At 39.6% G+C, this 18976-nt stretch overlaps 1 protein-coding gene across 4 annotated transcripts in view; it reads left to right on the top strand.

Annotated features, from left to right (window-relative positions):
* Positions 1-2869: 2869 nt before the first annotated feature.
* The window catches only part of snap91b (synaptosome associated protein 91b), a 51133-nt gene continuing 35026 nt past the window's right edge, over positions 2870-18976 (top strand). The window contains exons 1-4 of one of the 4 annotated variants that reach the window (XM_036577130.1): positions 2870-3865; positions 15351-15493; positions 17805-17880; positions 18266-18368. In XM_036577130.1, coding sequence (XP_036433023.1) covers positions 3736-3865; positions 15351-15493; positions 17805-17880; positions 18266-18368 — 452 coding nt within the window. In that variant the 5' untranslated portion in view covers positions 2870-3735. The remainder of the gene's footprint in view (positions 3866-15350; positions 15494-17804; positions 17881-18265; positions 18369-18976) is intronic. The other 3 variants (XM_036577128.1, XM_036577126.1, XM_036577127.1) reach the window with 3 other exon arrangements.

Genomic DNA, 18976 nt, shown 5'->3' on the forward strand with positions numbered 1-18976 from the left:
ACAACATCAAATCATTCAGTGTGTGTGTCAGGATAGATTTGTTACACAATTGGATCAGATTCGTTCTTTTTTTCCTCCAATATCCAACCCCGTCTTTTCTGCTGACATCACCCTAATACCAATACCTGTTGACGCAGAAATGCCATCTCTAATTTTATCTGTCCTTTTTATTTCTGTGCTGGTTTTAAGCACTTTGTTTATTATTTACAGTTGATTGCAATATCCTTTGTAATACTTTTTTGTAAAATTAACTCAATACATTTACTAAAGTGTACGATAATGAAAACTAAATGAATTGTTGATTGAAATCATTGGATTGGAATCACTGCCTTCCCAATCAAGTCGGTATCCATGAGTTGCATTGCAGTCCCTGGTGTTTGGCATGTTGCATCCACATGCAGTTCTCAAACTTCACCACTGAAGGGCAGAGCAGCAGCAATATGCTGTCCCTATGTTGTGTTAAAGTACACAACTGGACCTTAAAACCACAGATGTTCCTTTGAGTGTACTATAACTTTGTTTGTACCTTGATGAATTAAAAATGAACCTGCATAGTACCTTTCTTTCTAACAGTGTAGCCCACCACACACAGTAACTAACAACAAATTTCACACATGTACAGTCACATAGACTGATTAACACCAAGGGTATTTTCTGCAGACCTAATAATATGCTGTAGTTTATGAATGCTATTTTTGGTTGGAGGGATTCACCAATGATGAAGGTGGTGATGACAGACTCTGTAATGGCTGTATAGAACTGAACATGCAGCTCTCAAGGCTTTTTCCCCTGGCTCAGTAGCTACATTCTCTGCTGCGTTTTCTTTGTAATGGAGTAGATTTTGGTGTCACACTTTAGCTCCCTGGTGACTGTAGTTCCAAGGAACTTAAAGGACTCTATAGACATCACATTCTTGTTAAAGATGGTGGAAGGGGTGGGGAGCTTCTCCTGAAGTCGACTGTCATCCCCTCTATTTTGAGTGTGTCCAGCTCCTCTGGTGACTGCTCAAATGGGACCAACAGTTTGACTACTTGTCTGTAAGCAGACTCGTCACCGTCACAGGGAGACCAATGACGGCAGTGTCATTTGCAAACTTTAGGATTTTGAGGGGTCTGTGGAGGTGCAGTGGAAAGAGCACACAACCTTGTGAAGTGTGAGTACTGATTTTTTGAGTACCTCATGATTGTGTTAAACGCTTAGCTGAAAAAGAATATACTTACGTAGGTCCTTGAGTGGTTGAGGTGTTGAAGCATAAAGTGAAGTCCCATGTTTACTGCATCATCCACAGGGGGTTTGTAATATCCTTCAGAATTGTATCAAAGGATTCTATGATTACAGAGATCAGGATGGTGGGTCTGTAGTCACTCAGTTCTGTGATGGTTGTTTTTTTGGGGATAGGTAATATTGTGTAGCCTTTGAACTAGGAGATATTTTGCCCTGCTCTCGTGTCCTGTTGAACATATATGTGAACACAGGTGTGAACTGTTTAGCACAGACCTTCAAACTGGAGGGTGAAACAGCATCTGGGCCTGGTGCTCTCCTAACCTCTGAAAGAGTTGGCACAGCTCAACCTTGCAGATCTTCAATGTGAGCTGGGTGGCCGGCTGTGTGGTTGTCAGGGTTTAAGAAAGGGCCGCTGGTGTTTCTGTTGTGGTTTGTACGAGGAGTGAATTGGAGCTGGAGAAGTGTATGAAGCCGAGCTTTTCAAACCCCCTGCATTATGTATTCAGCTCAGCGGCTGACGATCACCTATTGTCTGGATGTTGTGCAGGCTTTTTCACCCAGTCTGCCAGTCTGTAATACAGGAAGCAACAAACTACATTATGCCTTTAGAACTCAACAAGGGATCCATAAAATGATAGGAAAAAAAATCATAGAATCACATATGGGAAGCTCAAGCAGAAGCAGAAACCACTGTAAACATAAATCTGCATATCGTCGCTGTCCAAAGAAAAACAAGTATCTCCAAAATAGTAACTTTACTGGAGAAGGCAAAAACACTTACCTTTCAATGTAAGTTAATGTAAAGAGGTTTTATTACAAGTGATTTTAGAGCATTTCTATTGGTCCATTCATCATGAAATTTTCACACACTGTAAAGGACAGCTGGTGTGTTGAAATGATCAGAAAAAATGAAAATGGACAAAAATGGAGATACATGGTTTTCTTTGGACAGTGACAATATTCTTAATCTTTCTCAAACCGTCGTCTTAGCATATTGAACGTCTAGGCTCAGGTCCACTCACTGGCTACTTTATTAGCAACGCCTCCCAGGTTCACGTAGCATTTAGATGCATTTTTGTGACTTTACAAATATGAATTATTGTCCATCTGTTTCTACTTTGTGAAAAAAATATGTTGTTCATCAGTGGTCAGGACCCCCACAGAGCAGGTATTGTTTGAGTGGTGGATCATTTTCAGCACTGCAGTGACACTGACATGGCTGCTGCGTCTGATCCGCTTGTACCAACACAACACATGCTAACTCTGCACAGCTGAGAATGATCCACCACTAAAAAAAAGTGGCCAGTGACTATAAATGTGTTTGATATGTTCAGCTTATTTCTGCCTGTATGAATCTGTTACTGTGATATGGATCGTGATTTACGTATGTCCTCTTGTATTTGCTACGCACAGCATGTTTCTCTTCCCTATCTAAACGAGATTTTCATTTAGCAGGCAATATCTATCTATCTATCTATCTATCTATCTATCTATCTATTTTATTAACCTCGTCGGTAGGATCTGTCTATCCCCCTATTATAATACTGGTATCTGCATCCGGAGACTCTTCTAACCCCTACAGCTTTCCTCCTCTTCTCCTTTAAGAGCCGCACTGTGCGTTCACCGGGCGTCACGTGACCCTTGGCTAAACGAGAAGGATAGAGGACCGACAGAAACGGCCCAGCCGCTTCACAACCGCCGCTCGACCGCAGAAACTGTAGAAGAATCTGTCTCTGAAACGTCTCTGCTCGCCCTTCACTGCGGCGCTGTGCTGTGTGTGAGGCAGACTGAAGACGGACCGAGGCTGCTCCGCTCTCCTCACTGTCGGCGGACACTGAACCGGAGAGTCCTTCAGGAGCCCGCGCGTCACCCTCACATATCCGCTCCATATATACAGGGTGTTTTTCTCGTTTACGTTTACATTTTCGCCAGTATTTCTTCTTCTTCGTTTTGGGTCCCTCGGTATTCTGTGTTGTATTCTGTCATCTCATCGTCGAGATTCGGTGGAACAGTCGACCGTCCGCCACCGAAACATCAGAGTTTGATCAGAGTCTGTCGAGGTTCGGCCGTTTTTAAACCCCGATTATTTGAATCCTCGGGTTTTTCCTCAGACAGAGCCGCTGATCTACGCTGTGTCTCCAGCGGAGGGCGTTACGTAAGAGAGCCGTCAGAGAGAGAGAGGGAGAGACAGAGAGAGAGAGTGAGAGAGAGAGAGAGAGAGAGAGAGAGAGAGGGAGGACAACCGGAGAAAATCCGCGGCACCCCGGGACCGAATCCCCTCATGTCCGCGGACCCTCTGAGCGCTGTTGTGTGCAGTGGGCATTGAGAAGGACACCGCTCGCCTCGCGCTGCTGACCGCGTTATTTGGTGTGTGAAGGAGCGGACAGGCCTGTATCTGGCGCAGGAAGGCTCTGCTGGAAAAGGCTGCCTTCGATTTTTTTGGTCGGCGAACGACCTATGCTTGTGTCCCACCGTTGCTCTGCTGTGTGGTGAAGTGGCTTGTTGGAGAAAATGTCGGGCCAGACGCTGACTGACCGCATCGCCGCCGCGCAGTACCAGCTGACCGGGTCAGACGTGGCGCGCGCCGTGTGCAAAGCCACAACGCACGAGGTGATGGCGCCCAAGAAGAAGCACCTGGACTGTAAGTGTGTGTGTGTGTGTAGGGTGGGGAGGGGGTTAGTCGGTGTGCGTGCTCGTGTAGTGTGTATCAGAACTGTAGTTCAGTCCAGTTCTTTCAGGAAACAGGCGTTAAGAAGGTCACATTTCTGTGTCGGTTAAACCTGGATCTCTGGAATAGAGGTGCACCGATATGAGAACTGTGGGCCGATGCCGATATCCTGTATTTTTTCATGTACATATCTGCAGATGTCGATACATAAACATTTACATAATGTAAAATTAGCACTTGGTCTGCTTGGTTTAGCAGTACAAAGAAATATGACATTCATTTATAAGGCTACAAATGCAGTAAAATAAATAAAACACAGACATTTCAGCTCAGTAGCCTAGAATCACCTAAACATTCTGCTCTTCCAGAGGATAAACATAAATACACCATCAAATATTGGTTTGAAATATCCATCCGATCCAAACATCTGCCTCATGATGAGCCGATCCTTTTTTTAAATAAATTATTTGCTTATGCCAGTATTATTTTAGTATTGTTCTGCATCCATCTTCTGGAATCATGAACATCAAAACCAGTCAATAGTGTCAACAGAATGAGATATATGCCAGGACTACAATTTTATGAGCTGGTTTCCAGGTCTAGACCAGGCGCTCAAGAGCATTACATAGTTGCTCTTGAGCTCAAATTTGAGCTAAAAAAAACTACAAATAAACAAGCAATGTGATACTGAAATGATTATTATGTGTTTCACTAAGGTGTGCATGGTTTTAGAAGGTTTGATTTGTTAAACTGTACATATATAAATTATGTGTTTGGAGCAGGGGTCCACAGTTAAGCCAGGTCATCAGCAAATTTGAATGCCTCTAGCAATAAAACGTCGGCTGCTAGGGGTCACAGAGGACTGGACTAAACGCCTGGTTTAACAAGTGTCCTTTACCCTCCAGGTTCAGTCCGGTGGCGCTGTCCATTTCAGCACCACATTGTAGTGATACAGTGCCCTCTACTGAACTTCCTTTTTTGAAGGAGAGGATGGGTGTGTTGGATAGGCATGCATGTACACACACACCCGCATGTGATAATGTTTAAGTGCATAGTGCTACTACTGAACAACAGTACCCTTGGGTAATAACTAGGGCTGCACAATGAAATCAAAATTATATCATTGCAAATTAGTAGCGTCGGACAGATGTTGCTGGTCCAAAAAGGTTCTCTCTCTCTCTCTCTCTCTCTATATATATATATATATATATATATATGTGTGTGTGTATATATGTGTGTATATATATATATATATATATATATATGTGTGTGTGTGTGTGTGTGTGTATATATACGTATATATATATATATATATATATATATGTGTGTGTGTGTGTGCAATGTGTTACCAAGACTTCTTCTATTATGAACTTCTGTAATGAGCGGATTTTGTGATAACTTAACAAGGGGCAACATAAGCATGGGTGTTTTGGTGATATTTACTGTTGTTGGGAAAAATTACATCACATTTTGTCTGAGCATTTTGTGGCTATTGTCAGTACTTAAAAAACACTGACCAGCTGCATATTTCATTACAAAAGGAGCATAATAATTAATTGTTTCAGTGCAATGCAGTGTGTGAAACAACAAAAATATTGTATTCATAGTGTTAGATAGTATTTTATGAGGTGTAACACCACTGGTTCATTTTTCTTCTGTTTTCAAACCTAAGAAAAAGCTAAATGTCTTAATATAAAATGCAAGTATTGTTAAGTATTGTAACATTATAAATTTGATATGGCAACACTGTGCTTGAATCATTTGCATCAAATCATCTGAAATGACTGTGCTCAAGCTGGGCTGTAGAAACCTGTTAATGTAATGTCCCTTCTCGTCTAGTTGCATAAGACAAAATTAATGTGACATAATTCTGGCTTGTAACTTTGTCATGATGGCCCTAACTGATAAGACTCACCTTGTGTCTGTTGCTAGCTCAGGTTCAAGCGGTAGTGTCGTGCACACGATTTCTTAACTCACAGTGTTTGTCTGCCTAAACACCTCAGTAATTCACTTTACCAGTACTTCTACAGTTTCTGATATGCAGTAATTGTGTACCTGGGTGTGTGGAGGTCTGTTTATTTGTATTAGAAGAAGGATAAAGGAAACCTCTAATCCAAAGGTTGTCTTATAGTAATAGTCAGATTCAAAGTAGACTATTTCTTTCAGTGGAATTACATGAATATATTCTCAATTATGAACTAATAATACGGAGCTCAAAACTGCGTTTTCATTAGCAAATGGAGGCAGAGCAGTGTCTTCACTGCTGAAGTGGCTATTGAGCACTCCGTCCTAGAGGACAAGGCCTGCTGAATTATAAATTGATCAGCCCATGCATGCATTATTCACACAGCTAAAGATGAGGGCGCTAATACTGGGACAGAGAGGGAAGTCTGCATAGTTGCAGACTTAAGTGTATATGTCTGTGTGTATGTACACATTATTGTGTGTGTGTTATATGAAGGTGTATGTGTGTATCAGAGCTATAGTCAAACCCAGAACCTTTAACCCCTTAAAATCCCAGTAACTACAGGGACTTCTTTGCAAACTGGCTGAGCTGTACTTAGGTTATAGTACTGTGTAATAAAACCTTGGGCCTGCCGGTGGGCCCTGGCCGTTTAAGGGGTTAAGAATTAAGAAGCAGACGAAGACTAATTCAGATCTGAAAATGAGGTGGTTTGAAATGGCACATTTATGAGGTGCATGTATTATGTACAAATCTAAAAATGAGGACAGATACTGGGACAGAGAGGAAATTCAGCATGGTAGTCTTAAGACAACAAGTCTTAAGACTGTATTTACATCAGTGGAACGCCTAATGATTTCTGTAAACTAAGAAATACATGTCTGCAGTTTCAGTTACATGTTTTACGATCTTCATTCTTACGATATTAGATTTCTGGGAGTATTGTGATAATACTCTTATGCTATTGTTAAGAATTGGTTGTAAACAAAAGATCTTGAAATGAGCAATGGAAAATTATCCAGTCTGCATAGATACAGCCAAGTGAGCTATCCTACTAAGTAGCCCTTAAGGATCTTGGCTGAAGGCCTCACACAATAGATTAACTAGCAACATAATTAGGAAGTGACAGTGGAATCAACCAATCACATTTTGATTTACATGCCAGGCTTTCTGAAAGACCTCAATACACTCTTAATAAAAGATTGGGCTTCATCTCGTAAAAACTGTGTGGATTTTAAGAAAAGTGGATTTTAAGAAGACATTTCTTCTTAAGAACAGTTGGTGAATAAGGCCCGTAGTTCTTAAAAGGTTCTTTAGTAAAGAAAATTGTTTTCTATAGAACCATGAACATTCAAAGAACCTTTTGCATGATTAAAGCGTTCATTGCTTCATGAATTGGCTCTTAAGATTGGTGGAGAATGTGCTGTAGGTGGTTCTATATAGAACCTTTCTAAAAGGATTTTATGTAACACCAAAAAGGGTGGTTCTTTTGTTACAATGACAAGCTTGTAACAATAGAAGAACCTTTTTGGTGCTACATAGAACCTTTTTAAAAATGGTTCTGTGTAGAATATCTATAGCAAATCTAAAGCACATTTCCATCAATCTGAAGAACCCTTTTATGATGCAAAAAAACCCTTGAATCATGCAAAAGGTTCTATGAGTGTTCATGGTTCTATAGAAAACAATTTTCTTTACTAAAGAACCTTTGAACAACCATCATTTTGAATTGTGTACATCACTGACTGTTTTCAGTCTGATTTCAGTTAATGTTAGAAAAGGAAAACAGAGGCGGAAACTCTAAGCCAAGGCTCTTTACTGAAAGAATCATGGTAAAACCGCTACATACAAAGTTAAATATATGTTATTGTCTGTTACAAGTTTCAAATAAAATATACAGAATTACCTTTTCCTGCTTTAAATTGTGATGGTTAATCTAAAATGGCCAAAAAAGTTTATGTGCCCCAGTGTTAGCTTACATGCTATTAGAAATGCAATTGGGGCATCAGCAGAAATAAGAATTATCATAGAGGTGTTTTTTTTCTTGTTTTTTTAAATTGAGTTTTGACATTTATTGGTCTGTTTACTTGCTTAAGCACATCTAATTACAAAAAACACTTCGGTCTTATTGGGAAAGTAGTAAATTGGTGCTAAGAAAAACAAAATCTGTTTGGGATTTTTGTACCCAGTGAAGTGAACATATGGCGTATGTCAAAGGTGGGGAGCTGTTTTTGGCACAGGTGGTGTGCCTTAATTGAAATGTGCCATTTTTCCTGTCAATGGTCATTAAAACAGTGGCCTCTAGATAGGACTGAGTTTCCATGGAAACTGGAACAGTAGGGAAAGGGTCAAAGGTGAGTGACCAGATGGCAGGGCTCATATATTGATGAGAGAATTGCTCAGGGAGGGCTTCTCAATAAGGATCTACACTTTAGCAGCTTTCAGGGAGACATTGGTCTTTTATGTCTAACCTAGGACTGAACGATTTGGGAAAAATATCCAATTGTGATTTTTCTGAACAATGTTGTGAATGGAGTTTAAATTGTGATTATTTTTTGTAAATTAAGGTCAAGAAGACCAGATTATCCACTTTTTCTGGCTTGTACACAGCATGTGATTGTGGTTGCTTCTGATTGGTCTGACTCATTTACAGGCAGATCACAATCTCTGTGTTACTGGGTTAAATTTACGCTTAAGACAGCATTGTTGATAATGTAGCCTGTAATAAAAATTGCACTCTTTAAAATGGTAATTTCAGCCCTAATCGTACCACATGGCTAACATATATTGCTTTTATTCTATTATTTTTTTTAGAAATTGTCTTCTGTCACCTGCTCAGTGCCTTTTAATCAGTTGGTTCACGTAACCGAACAGATTCCACATTGACCGACGCTGCTGATAACAGTCCAGCCATGTGTTTGCTGTAACATGGCAGAGCAGATGACAGTTTGTGTGTGTGTCTGTGTGTCTGTACTCTACCTCTATTCACTCTAATCACTTAATCTGGTCCCACCACAGCGGTGTCGTAAATAATACTGTAATCCCAGTACAGTATTACTACTTGAACACACATGAGCACATACACACGCATGTGAGACAAAGGAATTCAACAGTCAAAAGTAGGAGGACAAGGAGTGGCTAATTTATAGCTGTAAATTATAACAAATGTCATTTATCATCTATAGTTTTATGCACATTTAAAATGATTATTTTTAGAGCATATTTTCATTTAACATGTTTACCAGCCACTTTATTAGAAACACCTACCCTATACTTTTACTGACTGGCTACTTTATGAGGTTCACCTACTTTATAGGGCCACTATTTCGGCATACAGTTACACACTGTAAACCATCTGTTGTTATGCACCATTTGTCAGCTCCCTCTATTCCATTCATCATTTGTCAGTTTCTGACCACAGGACCACTGCTGACCAGATATTATTTGGATCATTCTCAACATTGTGGTGACACTGACATGGTAGTTAATGGTAGTGTGTGTGGTGCGGGTATGAGTGTATCAGACATAGTGGTGTTGCTGGAGTTTTTATCATTGTCACAGCGGTGTTAAGAATAGTCCACCCTCAAAACATATTCAGCCAAGTTCAGAAACTGACCACTGATGGTTAACACAAACTGTGCATGGAAAAGATGAGCTATACTATCTAACTGTATACCTGCAAAGTACACCACATAAGGTAGGGTGTTCTAAAGAAACAGGACAGTAAGTGTATATTAAGACTTCTACTTTACAAACAACTTTTCTATTGTATTAGAATGCTTTATAATCAATGAACAACTAGTACTTTTATCACATTGTACAAGTTCTTTAATATTGTAAACTCAGCATCACAATAATAGAATTCACCCAGTCCAAATGAAAACACTTATATATTTTGCTCTGTCCGAAATTAGCCTGTGTATTGTAGCTTCTTTCTGGAACCACACACAACACACACACACACACACACACACACACACACAACACACACAGACACACACAGGCTGTATATACCTGTGTTGGGCTAATCTGGGCTATTCCTGCCTCTTACACAGTGCAGTCTGACCTGTAGCAGTTGCATGGGCACTTTCCAGAATGCTGCAACCACAACTGTATTTAAGAACTAATTTGTGATTGCTTGTACCAGTCTTCACCTCTCTGATCCAGTTTTCAATGGGATAGTTAGATCTGACATTAAAACAGTGAGTAGCACTACTACAGTTTGTGTTTCACAGCTGTCCTTGGTGGCAAGAGCAGTAGTATGTTCTATATTTACACTTGTCTATTATGGTTAATTACGCACAAGTAGGGAGACTTCGGGGCCTTCTAGGCCTTCAGAGAGGCCTAATGATTTCTGTGAAATAAAAAAAAAATACATCTGCATACATTTTTTTCCTTTTTAATTAAACTGAATCATCATGCTTGTCGTAACTGATAATGGTATGCTGTGTCGTTTCTCAGACATTAATCTTTTGTAAATACCTTAATGACAGTCTAAACAACTCCTGAAGTTCCAACATTTAACTTAGCTAACTAGCCAAAGTGGGCTTATTAATGTCAAATCTGCATTACAGCAAATTCCTTTGTTTTAGAAGAATAAGCAAAGCAGGACAAAGTAGCACACATTTAACTAACTAACAAGACAGTGAACGTCCAAACTGTGCTATTTTCCCGTTAATTTAAATTCATTTCACAAACTTCGGACAACAAGAGGTTTGTTGATGTTACAGCTTGTAGCAGGCAGAGGCAGTAACCCTGAAAAATAACTCTGACACCATCTCTTACTGCGATCAGGTTTAGCTACAGCATCGGTACAAACACTGTGGTAGTGCAAGTACCTGCAGGACTAAAAGGTTGCAGCTTCTAACGTGAATATTTCCATGTAATATATATAATAGCAATGATAAGTAATGATTCTGTCAAAATTAACTTGAGCTAATGTAAAGTACTATGTTAATGATCCAGTGCTGCACTCATGACCTGTTTTTTGCCGTTGCTAAAGAGAACTATCAGAGCCAGTTTATGAGGAGCCTGGCCTCTTTCTGTTTCCCCCGTTATATTAAAAACAGGACTGCAGAGGGCGCCCGCGAACGAATTCTAAATTAATGGGGGTAAATGGAGGTAAACGGCTAAAAACAAAAAGTTAAAATAGTGTCTAATTACCTGCCCAGAACTTTCCTTTAATTTTACAACGTAGAAGGATGTATTTCACTAAAAAAGCAGAGAAAACACACCTGTATGTTTCCCTTTTTTCTACAGCAAATAGGTTTTGGTCAGTACAACCATAGCATTACTGCTAGTGAGTGATGATTGGTTGGCAAGCGGAGCAGCTCATTGGCTGTTCGTGCTTACTGATGTCATAAACGTACATGAGGCGCCGTATATAACTCCTATAACTCAAGTTAAAAAGTATTTTAAAATATAACAGTGGTGTTAAAATGTTTTATGCTGCTCTGTGTTTAGGAAATGATTGCATTCTTTATCTTAAAAATGTTTAAGCGGCTCCCGAGTGGCGCAACTGTCTAAGCGTTGGCCCTATCATCAGGAGATCGCGAGTTCGAGCCCTGGTGATGCTACAGCCATCCGTAGCCGGGAGTCCAAGAGAGCACAATTGGCCTCGCTCTCTCTGGGTGGGTGGGATGGCCCCTCCCTCTCCCCCCATCACTCAGCGCGATGCTAGTCAGCGCAGGCGTCTGTTAGCTGGCATAACAGATCTGGCGGTTGGCGCTTTCCTCCGAGTGCGTTCGGCTGTCCAGTGACGTCGCGTGAGCGGCAGTTCGAAAAGAAGCGGTGGTTGGCTTCACAGGTCTCGGAGGAAGCCTGTGTTAGCCTTCGCCCTGAAGCCGAGTGATACGCTTTTCCCCAAAGCCAAACAGCAGAGGATTGCCATGTCCCCTTATGTTAGAGAATCTTTGGTTATTACTGATAAAGCCATCCTAAAATCAAAATGGACCTTTTTACCTCGTTAGTTCATGTCCCTACATTATACCTCATTTCATCACTGTACTGAAGGAAATGCATTATGATTTCTGGCTCACGTTGACGTAAGATGGGTGTATGGAAATGGATGGTAATACATTCTAATAATCTTAACATGAGTGAGAGCTACAATAATACCAATTTCCTTTAAAGCCCGCACGTTACTTTCAATGTTGTTAGGCTCTTAGCTTGTTAGCTGTTTGATAAGTTATCTTGTGAGGGCAGTGTTTATTTATGGAGAAACTGTTAACAGGAGCCCGCAGTGTTACATTTTTCACCTGGTTGGTTTTGTTTTCATAGATTCCAGTGATGACATACTGGCAAACTGCATTGTTTTATTTGATTTTTTTCATGTAAGAACAAGATATGTTTGTAATTGCGCTTGTTGGATGTTTTCAGGCCTGAGGCCTTGAAAATGGACAGAAAAATGGCAGTTAGACAATTTCTGTAAATTGTTCAGCCCTAAGCATCACCAGTATGTTCACTGGTCTTGAAGTAGAAATGGACTGAAGCCTAAATGACCTACAAAAATAGTTTACTCAGGTAAAATGTTAACATTTTTGCTTGCACATTTGCTTTTTTAAAGAACGTTAAGTCTGCAAATAAAGAGAGAGAGAGAGAGAGAGAGGAGAATCATGGCCTTTGAGAAGTTGAACCTGTGAACTTCCCTTGAATGTTTGAAGAGATTAGCTTCCAGTGCGCTGCATAAATACAGCTGAAAAACAGCCCCACGCAGAATTACACTTTGTACAAAACCTCATTGCGTTTCTAGGGAAAAACTTGATGATATTTCTCTTTTACTATGTCTTATGCCATATTTAATATATTTTTCTTGTCATGTCTGCTGTTTAAGGAAAGCCGTTAGCAAGGTAGTCATAGATATATTCTAAGTATCTTAGGGCTCAACTGAAAAGAACATTTTGTGGCCAATACAGATTGGCCATTATTATAAGTTAGTTAGGTGTGTTGATATAGTGTGTGTTGATAGCAGACTGTATGAATATAGAAAATGCATATGAGATAGAAAAGTAGAAAGAATGATTCACTGACGAAGACTCCACAACAAAAGACCTCAGTCGCTGCTCACACGCTCTCCGTCTCCCACCGCCATTCCTCAGGTCTCTTTACATCTCAATTTCTATCCATTTTACCCATTTACCTCCTTTTGCTCGCAACTTTAGTCTTTCCATTCGTTTTTCTCTGTTCCTCTGTCCTCTGCTACCCAGCACCATCCCTTTTCTGCTTCTCTGCTTTTTTGTTTTTCTCTGATGAATAAAAAAAGTACGCCTTGTATGATTAAGTCCCAATCCCATTTCTTATTTTTAGCCTTAGCCGTTGTTTTCGAGTGTCACCTTGCCCCTTGGAACCGTGTTACAAGGGGTAGTGGATGAAATCTTCCCCTACGAAATGGGACAACCCTGAAATAAAAAAGAACATTACTTCATTAACAGGCTATTAGCGGTGCTCTGTAGACGACCCTGCCAGTCTGCAGTGATAGCAGAGGAGGGTAAAATTCAGCGACCTCGCTGCTGGGCTTTAGTTACATTTATCGCCCACCCCTAATTCTTTAGTGGCAATGAAGCTGAAGTCAGCTATTCACCAGCTTCTTGTTTGAATTTTCCTGCTCCACCTTAACTGAAACAGCAGTTACGTTCTGGCACTTCAGGCATCAGTACTGCTGGCTTATTTAAGGTGGAATGGGAAATTTAGCTAGCTTGCTACCGAGACATTTGCATACTGTTAGCGATTTTTATGCTTGTTATGAAGAAAAGAAACATAGTACATTAAAATTACTTAAACAAAGACATTACAATGGTTATTGTAATTTTTCAGTGGAGAAAATAACCACATTTGTGGGTTTCTTTGGCCGCTTATGCAGCCGTCTTGCCGTTTTTTTCTCACAACACTCCGTTTGGAGTGTGCCTCTAAAAAACCTCTGTTTGGAGGGCCATGTAGCCCTAACACTCCGGCCTGCCCCTCTACCTCAACAAAAATCGGGACACCCTACCCCTAGGCACGAACACGCAAAACAAAGAGCTAAGGGCTAAGTGGTAGGGGCAAGGGGTGAAATGGGATTGGGCCTAAGTTTGAGGAGAAGTATCATGCAATTCACATTTTGCCAGATTTTAAAACTATTGTCACATTTTACACTTTTTTTCTGTATATTCAGACTGATGTAGTCTGAATACACCAAATTGAGCATGAAATGAGCAATAAAATGTAAACATGAGGACAGCAGGTTTCTTTAAGAATCAGTGTCTGGACTTAGTTGGAAGTAAACAATGAACAAAATAATTTTGCATTAAAATGAATATTATTCAACAAAATTGCTGTGGAGTTCTCTGTGGAGCCTTTTAAAACTAAACTATTATTTAAAAAGACTTAATTTCTTCTTGATCAAATTCCTATTGTACAGAATTAAGAAATATGTTTTATCTAATAAAGCTGAATCCTTATCTGCTCAAATTAGCTCCACTGGGAATAGTTCCCTTGTCATGTTGCCTAACATCCTCCAGATGTTAGCTGATCTAATGCAGAATCTGGAGTGGTCCTGGAGAGGGATACCATTTAATGGTGGTGATTGAAAGAGATGAAAGCATGCAATAAACAACAGCTTGGAAAAGCTTCCTTATTTCCTCAGCTGAGCTGCATTGATCTGAAAATGCATGCATTCAAAATGAATTACTTTTGCTTATTTACAAATCATACTGCATGAAACAACAGCGTATAAATAGTTGTTTATGTGAGATGGTTAAAATTAGTTGTGACCAGCTCATATGTGACCAAAGTGATAGTTAGCCAACTTTACACATCAGAACATGTATAAACCTTCTCTCTTTGGCCATTTCAGCTATACAGACCTGTATGTTTCCTAACAGTGACCTCCTATGCAAGATGTCCTCTGAAACAATGGTTGTCCGTATTCAGGGATTTGGTATCTAAATCTGTTTAATGCATTAATCTAAACTTTCTGGCTGTCAGATATCAGCTAAGGCTTCTGGTACTGTGACCTGAGGTGGAATTTAATTGTTTAAACAATATGTAGTTCAAATAGTGAGCTTATAGTAAATCATTGTAGATAATTGACAGTAAATGAGAATTTAAAGAGATTAGGGATGTTGCTTTCGTTAATGAAGTAACAAGAGGCTAATTAAATTAGGGCTGCAGGTTGGTCCATCAAGGTGCCTCCTGCTTGACCTTCTCACTTTTCTCTTGATGATTTATGTTGATTTGTTTGCTTGAACAAGTTTCAGTTCCAGCTCAAATTGGTTTGAAAGAATCATGAAGAGAGACAAGCATCTGTATGCCAAGATCTCTGAAAATTGCTGTGATGAGAGTTGAATTTTAAACTTAACCCTGAAAGAATCTGTGTTGCAGTGTTTTACAGTCTTTTTAGTTAAGTGGTTTATGTATGTTGTGGTAATCCAATTGAGAAAAACACACTTCATTCCCTTTATTTTTATGGACCTGTTTCAGAATGTTTCTTGAACTTTACTGCTTTGTGTTCCTCTGCAGATCTGATCTCTGCCACCAATGAGACAAACGTGAACATCCCGCAAATGGCTGATACCTTGTTCGAGAGAGCCATGAATGCCAGCTGGGTGGTCGTCTTCAAAGCCCTCGTCACCACCCACCACATATGCATTCATGGCAACGAGGTCAGTGACCACAGAAGGGTGGACCTTACATATTGTTTACATAGTGTTTTATTGAGATGTGCAGAACAATATCAGTAGCCAGACATTTTCATTATCATTAATATGGGTTGGGTTGATTCTCTCAAGTTGTCTCTCAAATAGTAATTTTCCATCTACTTCTTTTATGCAAATTTTCTTAGAAATGCTGGAAGAAAAAGCCAGAAATTCAAAAAATGACTAAATATTGCTGAAGGAGTTGTTATGCTTGAATAATGTGGAAATGTTGGTTTATCAAAAATGAAAAAAATTTGAAAGAGTGTTTGAATAAATGTTGATGAAGCGGGAACAAATTCATATGTTTAGCACTATGCTGTGTCCAGACTTGTTTGTCCTAGTGGTGTTCGCAGGGTTTGGGTGAGTGGACGTGAAGTGGACCAGTGCTCTGCTCAGCATCTCTGAACTGTTAGGCCAACAGCTGTGTACATCTGATAGAGGGCTGTAAAAGCTTCTTTACTGGGAGCTAATGAAATTTTGAATCTTTCCATTGTATACGCCAGTCACAGCGAGCAGGACTATTGTCTGACGCTGACTGGTGCTGACTATTGTCTTGCACAAAACCGTAGCTGATGGAAACACTGCAGTGTTTCCCACAGTTCTGAAATAAACCCTGGGGGGAGCGTCTAGCAGGAGGTGGAGTTGAAACTGCTGGGCAGGAGGTCTCCAGGCCAAGGATTGTGAAACATCTGTTTTCTATCCACCTTTTTTATGCATTTTTTGACATAAAAAAGACTGAATGGATAAAAAAATGACCTGAAGAAAATTCCAGATATTGAATCAAATGTGAAAGGTTTGCATAAAAGTTTGTATGCATGCTTGAGGTGGATATAGAATAAGGTCATATGACTGATCAGCCTTTTTCGTTTCTGCCCAGCTGTAGCTACAAAACATCACAGAAGGCAGCAGGTAGCAGTGGACTAACAAGAAAAATAAAATGTGCCTTTATCTTACCAAAGGAAAAAACATAGCTGTGATTAGACAAGTGTTGATATTCAATTAAAAAAACTTTGAAATACAGTCACTACATACATAACAACCAACTGTTAAACTGTTTTCTATTAAAAATGACACTCAGAGCAATGCATGCATGCATGTGTTAGTGGGCTGTATGGACAAAAGTGTATATTTTCAGTTCCACCTTAAATAGAGCAGCAGTTACATTCTGGCACCTACACAGGCACTTGAATGTAACTGCTGCACCACTTGGAACCACGTGGAACAACAAATTTGAATAAGGAGCCAACTTCAGTTTCATTGAGTTTCTCAAATCATTTGTCCTATACATGTGTCCTGTACACTCATACCTCAGATTTGCAGACACTGCTGCATTTGGATCTTAATCTATGGGGGTCAGGGAGATTTGCAGAGCTGTAGTGCGCATTGTCCTTAGTTACAGTCATTCACACCATTCTTACCAACTGGTCTACAGCTTGTAGACCACACAAGGTCTGCAGCTGAATGTGTCAGGCAGCTTCTCAGCCCACCCTCATCGGTTTGGGGTCAATGTTAAGGGTAACCCCAAAAGACCAGCAATACATTTATGTCTATTGCCTCGAAAACAAAGTGGACGACTTCAGATGCAGTATTAAGTCAGTGAAAAGGTTCTGCAGTGTTTTCATTTTCATTTGAAATGTGACTGAAACATTCCAGGCTTAGCCACTCAGCTAAAAGGGATAATGTTATCATGGTTTGCACTGTTTGTATGTCATGTTATCTGCACTTATTTGCAGCATGTAGATATAGTGGTTCAGACAAAACTCATACTTGAGGAAGAATTTTGACCAATATACTGGAGGAACTGGTATACCACTCAGTACTATGTTCATGTATTATCTGACACAGTGTTTTTTTTTCTTAATACAATATCATGATATCGTATTGATAGGTAATATTAGGTCATTATAGTGATGTTCTATTTTTACAACAGCATATGACCCCGATGTTAGTCAGTAAACAGACGTTAGATACCTGACACCTATTAATGGACAATTCCTGAGCCGTTAGGGTTCAGTGCCAAACGGCAACGAAAAGCTGCTGTTCATTAAAGATTTCTCTGTAGACACATATTCTGAGTGTTTATAAAGTGACGTAGAAAATTCTCCTGTACAAAACTCCAATGAAGTCACATGATTTTTTTGTGATGAATTTCATTTGACATCTGGTTGGAAAACTGTTTAGCGATGTAGATAAGACTAATTCACCTTGATCTTAATCTATGGGGGTCAGGGAGATTTCCAGAGCTGTAGTGCTCATTGTCCTTATTTGATTTTTCCAGAGGTTTATCCAGTATCTGGCTTCCAGGACCTCTCTGTTCAACCTGAGCAACTTTATCGACAAAACTGGCAGCCACGGTGAGTGTGTGTATTTATGCATGTGTCTGAATATTGCTGACTATACAGTATATCGTCGCTGTTGGAACAAAACTACGTATCTCCATTTTTTTTGTTTTTTCATTTTTCACCATAATTTGAAAATATCAAATGTCCTTACATTGTGTCAGAATGTCATGATGAATGGATCGTTAGAAACGGTTGAAAATTACTCAGTACATTCACTAACATCAAAGTTTTAATATTAGAGATATGAGGTTTTGCTCCGACATCACCGATATTATAATATTATGTCTGTCTATTGGTACACTCAATACCAGCATGAGATTGTTGATGGTGGGTCTATACTTGTAAAAGACTGCACTTCCAGACCTATTTTAATCTCTTCCTTCTTTTGCATAACAAGGCTATGATATGTCCACATTCATCAGACGATATGGGCGGTACCTCAATGAGAAAGCATATGCTTACCGCGCTATGGCCTTCGACTTCACTCGAGTCAAGAAAGGGTACGTCAGTCTTTTCTGGAACTGGTGCTTATTTTGGAAACTCTTAGCCACTGGTCACTCAATGCTGCTATATTTGGCACACCCTTGTTTCTTGTTGCAGTACATTTGATGTCATTTCTTAATGGGGATGACTGACCATCATTAGTTGGTGATCAGTAATTAACCAGCGTGTCTAAAATCAAGTACACAGCTTATTAAAAATATCAGTTATAAAATAGATATTTCCAGTTTTGAAATGTGATTGGCTAAAACATGTTTGAAGCTTTTGTAAAATACTTCATATATGTACACTTATGAGCACACACCTCAAATCAAGTCTATTTAAAAGTTGATAGGTGGGCCAGGCAAAAGAATATACTTGAAGTAAACCTGAAACCATATTAAACAGAATTTAAACATTTGTTTAAACTGAGGGGCTGACAGCTATAGTATATTTAAGCAATAGAACACGAGAGGGAGTGTGTTATCCAACATACAACAGTAAAATAAATAAAGTAAAAACAAAATAAAATAAACTGGGCCGCGAATGTGACATTTAATATGTTTTAATTCCTTAACGAGCAGCTTGTTGCTACGTCAGATTGACGAGCTCCGCCCACTCGCTGCAC

Source organism: Colossoma macropomum, unplaced genomic scaffold (assembly GCF_904425465.1).
Source record: "Colossoma macropomum unplaced genomic scaffold, Colossoma_macropomum, whole genome shotgun sequence".
NCBI lineage: Eukaryota > Metazoa > Chordata > Actinopteri > Characiformes > Serrasalmidae > Colossoma > Colossoma macropomum.